The sequence below is a fragment of the Arachis duranensis genome, chromosome 1 (genome assembly GCF_000817695.3).
Source record: "Arachis duranensis cultivar V14167 chromosome 1, aradu.V14167.gnm2.J7QH, whole genome shotgun sequence".
Taxonomy (NCBI): domain Eukaryota; kingdom Viridiplantae; phylum Streptophyta; class Magnoliopsida; order Fabales; family Fabaceae; genus Arachis; species Arachis duranensis.
In genome coordinates this window covers 33247873-33258954 of record NC_029772.3, presented here as the reverse complement: position 1 = coordinate 33258954, position 11082 = coordinate 33247873, and the positions used below count along the sequence as shown (strand labels likewise).

The 11082-nt window shown below is 37.3% G+C and overlaps 3 protein-coding genes across 3 annotated transcripts in view; all 3 read left to right on the top strand.

Moving 5' to 3' along the window:
• Positions 1-365: 365 nt before the first annotated feature.
• Positions 366-1043, top strand: LOC107484666 (uncharacterized). The gene has a single exon (XM_016105219.1). The coding sequence runs from the start codon at positions 366-368 to the stop codon at positions 1041-1043; it is 678 nt and encodes a 225-aa protein (XP_015960705.1).
• Positions 1044-1128: 85 nt separating this feature from the next.
• Positions 1129-2491, top strand: LOC107484673 (uncharacterized). The gene is made up of 2 exons (XM_016105224.1): positions 1129-1471; positions 1560-2491. Exons 1-2 carry the CDS (start codon positions 1129-1131, stop codon positions 2489-2491), a joined length of 1275 nt encoding a protein of 424 aa, XP_015960710.1.
• Positions 2492-9767: 7276 nt separating this feature from the next.
• LOC107484480 (light-harvesting complex-like protein 3 isotype 2, chloroplastic) overlaps positions 9768-11082 on the top strand; it is a 2288-nt gene continuing 973 nt past the window's right edge. Inside the window, exon 1 of the mRNA XM_016105047.3 lies at positions 9768-10221. Coding sequence (XP_015960533.1) covers positions 9789-10221 — 433 coding nt within the window. The 5' untranslated portion in view covers positions 9768-9788. The remainder of the gene's footprint in view (positions 10222-11082) is intronic.

The window sequence follows — 11082 nt, the reverse complement described above, 5'->3', positions numbered from 1 at the left end:
TAAAAAACCTAAATAAACCAATGGGAGAATTTTATTACCCAAATCAACCAAAACAAAAAATTTTTCAGCAATCCACCAACGAACAAACATGTATAATTCGAATCAACATGATTCAAACTGCAAAAGCAAGTAATTTGAAACAACTTGATTCAAATTACCTTTGAAAGGAATTGCATGTAATTCGAATCAAGTATATTCGAATTTTGGAGGGGTAAATCGAATTGACTCAATTCGAATTAGTAGGGAAACGAGTCTCAATGTAGTTCAAATCATGTTGATTCGAATTAGGTTGTTTCGAATTAGTGTGTTCCAGACCTGTATATATATGTGATGAACGTGAGTTGCTCTCAATATTGAGGAGTCATATGGCTGGTGAGGATAGTTTTATAGTGTTGGTCCACCACAGAGGATCGATTAAGAGGAAAACTCGGTCAGGTGTCAAGTTCATCGATAAGGATCCTCTCTGTATTATCATGAGTTTTACGACGAGCTATGATGACCTTGCTAGGTCTGTATTGCAGAAACTTGGTCTAGAAGGTGTTAAACAGGTTAAGAAGTTTTTCTATCGCATTCCAATCACGGTGCTCCAAGATACCGTGAAGTATGATTGCTTCACAATCGGGAGTGATGAGGACTTGCAGGTCATGTTTCTTTGTCGCCGGCAGTTTCCCGAAGTGCGGACACCGGAGCTGTTGGCAAAGCTGGTTGATGTGGTGTCCAGCTCGGGGGGTTCAAACTGGAATACCAACACTTTAGCGACGGTTGCTGGTTCTAGCTCAAGTCCTACCTTTGCATCTTTCGCAGTCCCTGCGTACGAGCCACCCGCCCCGCCTGTCGCCTCCCCTTCGTTCGCTGTTGATCTCAACGGCAGTGTTGGCAACGAGGTTGGAACAGCGAAACTTGTACTTACCTCTGTACACTGTGCTGCACCGGCTGGAGCTGGAGATGAATTGTTTGATGATGTAGAGGACGATGATGTCGATCCGGATATGATTGCTGATGATAGTGACGATGATATCGCCATTCATTATGTCAATGGTTAGAGCTGATGCATCGGTTAGCATCAAGATGCTCCTAAATGCGACTGCCTCGCACTATGGGTTCAGGCCGACCTACAAGAGGGTCTGGATGGCAAAGCAGAAGGCTGTTGTGCTCATTTATGGTGACTGGGATGAGTCTTATAACGAGCTCCCAAGGTGGGTGTTAGGAGTGCAGGTGATGATGCCTGGTTCTATTGCAGTTCTTCGGACTAGCCCTGTTCGAGTTGGGGGACAGCTGGACGAATCTAAGGCATACTTTCACAGACTGTTCTGGACTTTTCCACCGTGTATCGAGGCATTTCGTCATTACAAGCCGTTGGTTAGTATTAATGGGACCCATCTATATGGCAAGTATGGGGGTACTCTGCTTGTTGCGATTGCACAGGACGGGAACTCCAACATACTCCCTGTTGCATTTGCACTAGTTGAGGGTGAGAATGCTGAGTCTTGGTCAATCTTTCTCTCCCACCTCCGTCAGCACGTTACACCACAGCCGGGTCTGCTCGTTATCTCTGATAGGCATAACGGCATACCGAGCTTTCTGCATTCATCACGTAGCAGCAAATTTTGCCCTCACCTTCAAGGGTAAAGACGCAAGGAGGCTTCTCATGAATGCTGCCTATGCTAAAATAGGGGTCGAGTTTCATTACTGGTTTGATATTCTTCGCTCTGAGGATCCGGCGATGTGTGATTGGGCAAACCGGATTGAGTATTCATTGTGGACACAGTATTGCGATGAGGGCCGGAGATTCGGTCACATGACGACGAATATATCTGAGTGTGTGAATTCATTCCTCAAGGGTGTGAGGAACCTTCCTGTATGCTCCTTGGTGAAAGCAACGTATGGTCGGTTGGCCGAACATTTTGTACGCAAGGGGAGAGAGGTGCAGGCCCAGCTGGGTACCGGACAACAATTCAGTCAACACCTTGTTAAATGTATCGAGGCCAACTTGAAGACGGCAAGGTGCTTCACAGTTACTTTGTATGACAGGGACAACTTGGAGTACACGGTCGTAGAGACCACTCCTACTGGTTCTTTCTCCCTTGGTAGCTACAGGGTCTCACTCGGATCTCAGACATGTGATTGCGGATACTTCCAAGAACTTCATTTCCCTTGTCCGCACGCACTGGCATGCTGTGCCTTCTCACGAGTCACTTGGCACTCCTACGTCCACCCTGTTTATCGACTCAGTAACGTTTTCAGTGTTTATCAGATGGGATTCAGACCTCCAATCCCAGAGGGTTTCTGGCCACCATATGATGGGCTGACGGTAATACCGGACCCAAACAAGAGGCGTGCAAGGGAGGGTCATCCCAGGTCTACTCGGATACGGACGAACATGGACGAGGCAGATCCAAACCGGCCTAAGAGATGCGGGTTATGTCGGCAACCCGGACACACTCGTCGAAACTGTCCACAGGTCGGAGGTAGCCAGGGAGGACAGTCATAGATGGGTAGGGTTGGTTTTGTGTTTTTTGATTTATTATTGTCCTATGTTTGGAGTTTTCGTTTTGTAAGGGAAAAAATGTTGTAGTTGCAAATGCGTTGTATGTCTGTTGTTTATAACGACTGTGATCTACTAAAAAATTTAATATTCCATGATAAAGTACGTAGTATAAACATTAAATTGGATTTTGCAAGGTAAGTAACGGAACTAACATAAATAAGCACAGTAACATAGTTCTCATAGTAACTGATACAATCTAACCACTAATAAACATACAGACTTCATCTAATAAAGTAAATGACCATACGATACAACAGTGATAATGGAAATATATAAAGATAAGTTTGTAGCACTCGACACCGATAATTAAGTAACAAATTACACACTAAACAAATCATCTAAAAAGGTGCGATCCCGTGAAGCAACGGCGAGGAACCCATGTCCTGTGACCTCTCCGGATCAGCGGCTCCTCATCCTCTACGTCATCCTCCTCCTCATCCTGGGGTGGCTGTGTAACTCTGGTAGGATGGACATGTAACGGCCGGGATGAAGAAGGCCTGGCAACTGAGTGTGACCCAGCAGAAACTGCTGATGGTGGTGTACCGCCCAGGGCAAAATGCTCAGTATGAGGTACGGATGGAGGCTCATTCAGATCTACATCTAAATGTGCCCGTGACCCCGTCGTCTGACCCCCCTCGACGACCAGCCTCATCCTCCTACATGATGGCAGTGATCTCATGTAGGAAATGCTCCCCACCGTAGTCCGCATCAAGAGTATCACTAGCAAGAAAGTCTGAAAACATGGTACCCGGATTCACCCAAGGTGTACTCTCCTGAAGCGTCTGGTCGTGACCGGGGACACTGACAAAGTAATCTCCGAATGGCCCCTCTCCTATTCCAGTGTCAACAGGTGCCGAAGGATCTCCCATACCAGACCCATACAACTGTCCACCAGCTCCGCCAGCATCGGGTATAACAACCCCCTGAGCAACCCCTCCTGGAACGGCATCGTCACGAGGATCACCTCCAACGTAGTGGTCTGCAGGCCCTCTCTGTCTGCCCCCACGACCTCGTCGTCGACCTCGACCCCTACCTGCCTGGTCATCATCCTCTATAGCCTGGTCCAGCCACCTCCACTCCCGGTCGCTACGTCGTGTCCCAACACGAGCTCTCCTATCAATCCGCCGCCTATTAGGTACGTCATTGACTCGGTCCATGTCGGGAACTCTACTGACACCCCTCTGTGTCGCCTCCACTGGAATAGGAATGTCTCTAGGATCCCCCAAGTACATCTCTGGTGACAAGACCCTCTTTCCGTGCTGACGCCACCAATCTAAGAAGTCATGTGAAGGACCCGGGTCGGCAACAACATCAAACCGAAGGGCGTGATCCGCACGTGTCTCCCAGTGAAGATGCCAGTGCTGCAGATGGTGCGGGAACCAACGATCACCCCCTCTACCATCCTTCGACATCAAGAAGTCGATGTTCAGGGCGAGACGGGGACAAGCCTGTACGCATCCAAACTGAGGTAACACCCTATCAACCTGGTGCCACTCAACCACCGCGAAATATATCAGCGACGTCACAGAACGCCATAAGGCCGTATGACGAGGCTCTAACACCTCCGGATGGACAACCTGGAGGACGTCGGGTGTGCTATATGGCATCCATATAAACTGAAAATTTAATCACGAATACATTAGAAGAGAAATTTAGCTATAAATAAACTTACGTTGACTGGGCAAATGTCTTATGCATACTTACATCCCTAGCCTGTAACATGTCGATCCTCAACCGAGTCATCTACACCCGAGGTCCCTTCTCGCTAACGCCAGGATTGTAACCTGACCACCTGCAAAGGTCGTTAAGATACGAAGTCAGAAATTAATGTGACGAACTAGTATAAAATTTCAGGCGAGAACTTAAATTCATAGAATAAGTAAACATAATATAATGACATAGTCGTACCTGGATGCCAGGGGCCAGCTAAACGTATCATACCCATCGGGCCAAAATCTAGAAAACCGCCAAAAGATCCAAGACTGAAGTAACTGTAATGGCCCAGCTAATTTCACGACATGTCTGTTGGCCACTCGGCATATACATCAGTACAACCATGCAAGTGCCGCCGACCCCCAACTGTAGCCACCCATCTCCTCAAGCCTAGCCACGTACGGTAGCCATCTGATGTGAATACGATTGCCTGACTTGTCTGCAAACAGTTGCGTGCCCAACAACATCATGATATAGGCACACGGGCAAAGCGCCTAACTGTCGCCTCATCAGCCCCCTCAGGGTACTCTCCAAAGGTCTCCTAGAACCAGCTGCAGTTCACAGCGAACTTTTGAATTTGGCTCAGGGGAGGTAACACACCGAGTAACTCCTGGAACCACTGCCAAGCTAGCCGGCCACCCTGTATATATACGTGGAATTTCGTAAGGCAACCGCTGACGTAATGTCCGTCCACTGGCAAACCCAACTGGTAGGCCACGTCCTGAAGTGTGATGGTACACTCTCCGAAAGGCATGTGGAAAGTGTGCATCTCCGGACGCCACCTTTCGACGAATGCACTCACAAGCGGCTCGTCTAGTCGGAACCATCTGTCGTTCAGTCTCGCAAGATGGTATAATCCAGCCATCTGCAAGTACGGAACGTACCGCTCATCGAGCCGCATTCCCTGCTGGCGCCGCATACTCGATATGCAATGCCGGGGCTGCGCAATACACGGACCACATGATTAGAACAGATTCAAAAACCGGTTACAAATACAAACCAGGACATAAACAGCTAATAAACCGCAAACATAAACCATCAACAAAACCGCATGCAAAACCTCTTATATAAACCACTAGCAACACCACTTTAATAAAGCACTAGCAATACCACTTCAATAAACCATTAACATAAACTAACAACAAAAACCACTAAATAAAACCATAAAAAAATCGCATAGAAAATAACTATACAAAACCGCATGCAATACCACTTATATAAACCACTAGCAATACCACTTCAATAAACCATTAACATATACTAACAACAAAAATCACTAAACAAAACCATCAACAAAACCGCATAGAACCCCACGATACAAAACCGCATGCAATACCACTTATATAAACCACTAGCAATACCACTTCAATAAACCATTAACATATACTAACAAACAAAAACCAATAAACAAAACCATCAACAAAACCACATAGAAAACCACTATACAAAACCGCATGCAATACCACTTATATAAACCACTAGCAATACAACTTCAATAAACCATTAACATATTCTAACAACAAAAATCACTAAACATATACCACTAACAAAAACCACTAATCTTGTCGTTGATCACCCTGGCGATATGAGCTACTCCATCCAAACGATATAGCCTTCCTGGATCGTCCCCCATCTCGTCAATATGCCTCTCAAGTTCTTGCCCGAATAGATTCTGGGTCGTTTTCTCTGGGATTTGGTGGGGTATGAGGAAGGAAAACTGATTCGAATGAGTTTGGTTTGAACTCCTTATATAGGCAACTCACTAGTAATTCGAATCAACTTAATTCGAATTACCTCATGTCACCAACATTGAATAATTCGAATCAACATGATTCGAACTCCCTAAACTCATGATACCCTAATAATTCGAATCAATATGATTCGAACTCCCAAATCTCACGTTACCCTAGTAATTCGAATCAAGTCACTTCGATTTACTCCTCTCTAATTCGATACTAGTTGATTCGAATTACATGCAACACCATTTATACCTAGTTCGAAGCAAGTTGTTTCGAATTACTTACAATCTTGGTTCGAATCTTGTTGATTCGAATTACATTATTATGGTCATTGGTTGATTGCTGAAAAAATTTTGGTTTTTGGCTGATTTGGGTAAATATTTTTCCAGCCTGGTTTATTTAGGTTTTTTACCCTATTTCTAATCTATATTTTTATTTTTTTAAATATTTATTACATATAATTTGAAAAAAATACTAATGTTATAATTAAAAGTTAGAATCAAGATTCAATTATTTTAAAAAAATTAATTTTAAGTTAATTTTATAATTATTAATATAATTTTTATGCTAATATCTAATTATATTTTTATATACATAAAAAATATTATTTTTAAATAGTAAGTATAAAAATTAATTATTTTTATTTGTGTAACAAACTTAACATCTATTTAAATATAAAAGTATATACGGTAAATTGTTTCAAATTTTAGATAATGAATATTAAAATTAATTATTAACATAAAATTAGACTTTTTTATATAAAAATAATAACTAAAAATTTTATTACTTGATATTTTATCTACAGAGTCTTTGATTTTCTTAATTAAAATTTTTTGTTAATTTATAATTTTTTATAAAAATAATTTAATTTTATAAATTTTTTTGTATTATTATCAAAAATAGACGATAATTTTAAAAAATTTATATTTTTCCTGTTACGGATAAAAATAGTAGTATCCATCTAATCAAGCTTGACTTGTGTGGTTTGATGTTTAAACTTAGTTAAAGTCGAAAGTTCGGCTTATTTACATGGTGGGTGGATGTTACAATACCCCCCTCATGTTTGGAGTTTTGAAACTCCTTTATATTATCAATATTGTAATGTGTGTTGGCACAATTTTCTAATAGATATTTTATTAATAGAGCTTTTATTATATATTGAAAATTTCGTCAAATAATTAATGTCAACAATATTTTTTAAAAAATTAATATTTAAAAAATTAACACTAACATAAAATTATATTTTTAAATAAGAATCATAAAATAATTATAAAATATTAATAGAATACGTTGCTTAATAAAACAAAAATTAAAAAAACGTTGCTTATAAATTATTTTTATAAATTAATAATTTAATCTCCCATCTTTACTTATTACTTATTAAGCAACATTTTTTTAATTATTGTTTTATTAGTGTTAATTTTTTTATTGAAATAAAATAAAAAAATTATTGTTTCCATAACAATTTTTTTATTTTTATCTTTTAAGATTTATTTTGTTTTAAAATTTCATAAACTCATACAGTCATATTGGTATTCTTTATATTTATTTTACCGCTTCTGCTTTAAATATTAAAATCCTTTATATTTATTTTACTCCATGGCTCTCTTTCTCAAATCTCACTTCTAACCAAATCTATCACTACCGTTCACTATCGTGACCAGTGTCTCGTTTAACGTTACATCTCCTTCATCATTTTTTATTATTCTATTCGGATATGTTTTTAAAATATCTTCAATTTTGTCCCTATTTTAATTGTTCTGGTATTCTATTTTTGTTCCTATTTTAGTGTTTTAAATTAAAATTTAAAATTTTACTTTCTAACTCATTTAGTAATCTAATTCTAAAAGAACATCTTAATATTTAAACTTAATACTAAATAATATATTTGATTCTATTAATTAAATTTAAATTCACATTTTCATGTTGTTTGATTCTATTAATTAAATTTAAATTCACATTTTCGTGTTGTTTCTTTTATTTACCAAAGATAAAAAAATTCAAATTCAAATTTTTATTTTTTAATTTAATAAAACAACTTTAACTATTTAAAAAGTATTTTTATCATTTAAAATTATATGAAAGTACTATTAAAAGACTAAAATGTACTTTCATATAATTTTAAATGATAAAAATACTCTTTAAATAGTTAAAGTTGTTTTATTAAATTAAAAAATAAAACTTTGAATTTGAATTTTTTATCTTTGGTAAATAAAAGAAACAACACGAAAATATGAATTTAAATTTAATTAATAGAATCAAATATATTATTTAGTATTAAGTTTAAATATTAAGATGTTCTTTTAGAATTAGATTACTAAATGAGTTAGAAAGTAAAATTTTAAATTTTAATTTAAAACACTAAAATAGGAACAAAAATAGAATACCAGACCAATTAAAATAGGGACAAAAATTGAAGATAGTTTAAAAACATATCCAAATAGAATAATAAAAAATGATGAAGGAGATGTAACGTTAAACGAGACACCGGTCACGATAGTGAACAGTAGTGATAGATTTGGTTAGAAGTGAGATTTGAGAAAGAGAGCCATGGAGTAAAATAAATATAAAGGATTTTAATATTTAAAGCAGAAGCGGTAAAATAAATATAAAGAAAATAATGGAAATTTTAACTGCAAAAAACTAATTTAAAAATAAAAATATATAGAGTATTGATTCATTAAATAATTAAAAACTTTATACACAGTTGATTTACTAAACTATTAGGGAGTATTGTAAACATAATCGTATTAAAAATAATACGAGTATATTAATTTTTTAATTTATAATTAACGATTTTAAATAGTGTTAGTGTTAATTTTTAAATATTAATTTTTAAAAAAAATATTGTTGACATTAATTATTTGATGAAGTTTTCAATATATAATAAAAGCTCTATTAATAAAATATCTAAGGTAGCGTTTGGTTACTGAGACATAGATACAGTGGTACACGGTGACACATGTCTGCTATTTGGTTTGGTGAGACACAGATTTTTGAAGGACACGGATGGACACGGAGACACTAAATTTGTGTACCTCTAATTTGGTAAGACAATGAGACACAACTTGTGAGACACTAATTTTTTACTCTTTTACCCTTATTGAGTTTTTAAAATTTGTCTTCTTATCTTCCCAAATCTTTTTTTTTTCTCTTTCTCTTTTAGATTCTACAACTAAATTTATTTTTCTATTTTTTTCAAAAAAAAATTTGTACATGTAATTTTTTTTATTTATTTAAATTTTGATTAATCTTTGATAAATTCTGAACTTTAATTTTCTGTTTTTTTCAAGAATAATTATATATTTAATATTTAAATGATAATTTAAGATAGTATTAGAAAAAATAAAAATTTAATGGTGATGGCATGCATTGTTTGGGATAATAGGTGTATTGTAATGGTTGAATGAAGGGTAATTCAGTCTTTTTTAAATATATGTATTTTGTTTCTTATTTTTGTCAAACACAATGCATATACATAAATATTTTATGTCCATGTCTTTAATGTCTGTCTCTGTGTCTATGTCTCATCAAATACACCAACCAAACAAAATTTCAAAATACACATTACACATTTCAATATTAATAATATAAAGGAGTTTCAAAACTCCAAACATGAGGGGAGTATTGTAACATCCACCAACTGTAATCAAGAGACGCTAAAGAGAAACACATGATTGGATCATTGGAGGGGGAGTTGATCCAAAACCAAGAAAACGACAAACAACTTGAGCATCCACCATTGTTTATAACAACTTAGAGATAGTGACCCTACACAAACACAACCAATGCAATTGCAGGCCATGTCCACAACCATGGCATCTTTTTCTCCTCCATCACGCTTCACAGCCACACCTTCTTCCTCTTCTTCTTCTTCCTCACAACACTCCATACCCCATCTTCTCAATGCCTTCCTCCCTCTCCGGCCCAGGCCCAGGCCCAAGAACACTCCTTTGTTGCTCTTCTCTCCCTTGAAGGCTGCTTCTGACAATGGGGTTGGAACTGCAGTGGAACTACCGCCGCCGACGGAGCAGCAGGCTGTGCCGGAGCCTCCTCCACCGGCGGCGGTAGGGACAAATGGGTCCGTTGGTGGTGCGGTGGCTGAGGAAGTGAAGTCTGTTGTGAGTGGTTTTGTAGACCCCAGATGGGTTGGAGGGACGTGGGACTTGAAGCAGTTTCAGAAAAATGGCAATACCGATTGGGATGCTGTTATCGATGCTGGTAACCTTACCAATTTTCCATTTCTACTTAAATAATTTAGCTTCTTACTTCTTTCTCTTGTGAGTTGTGAAAACAGGATTATGCAATTGAAAATTTGAGAATGTTTCTTTCTTTTTGGGTGAAGAATGATTAATATCCGTTGTCAATTCTTCAAAAGCATAGCAGCTGGTGTTATCCTTATCTGTTAAAGATATATCAATCGATGGTTAATGAAAAAAAAGGGGTTTATCTTAGGGTCCTATTTGAATTTGATGGAAGATAAGAATAAGAGAATAGAGCATTATGTAGTTTAGGCTATGTTTGGATTGACGCTAGATAAATTAAGGTTTCAACAATACAAGGTTTATATTAATAGGAAAAAAAAAACACTAAAAAGCTGAAAGAAAGTGAGAGTTTAAAATTCTCCCTTTCCATTTGGTTGCTCTTGAAAGGGCATGGTGTTCGTTCCTATGACCTCCCCCCTCTTTAATGAAGCGATTTTAAGCAACATTCTCTTCAATAACACGATGGTGCGCAACGTTGCAAATTCCATTGATATATGAAGTGTCTTTGTGCTTTACATTTTTTTTTTTTTTTTTTTTTACAGAATTTAAGATTTTTTTTTTTTTTTTTTTTTTAAAGAATTTCAGCTAATGATAGGGTGTGCATGGTTTCCTTTTCTTTTCGGTTCTTGAGCTATTGACTTGTATGATTTTATCATCCATACAGAGAGTCCTTTGGCTGAAAAATAATTGGGATTTCAGACGTATCCTATTTGTGACCTGTTTATAATGGTTGTTTTTCCCCCTTAATTTATAGTAAATTTCTACCTTTTTATTAAAATCGAGCCTCTTTTATACAACAAATATGATTTTAAGTTTA

Coding starts and splice junctions, on each gene's coding strand:
- LOC107484666 (XM_016105219.1), top strand. CDS start 366: ATGGCTGGTGAGGATAGTTTTATAGTGTTGGTCCACCACAGAGGATCG.
- LOC107484673 (XM_016105224.1), top strand. CDS start 1,129: ATGGCAAAGCAGAAGGCTGTTGTGCTCATTTATGGTGACTGGGATGAG. Junction 1,472..1,559: donor TGCATTTGCACTAGTTGAGG/GTGAGAATGCTG, acceptor TATCTCTGATAG/GCATAACGGCATACCGAGCT.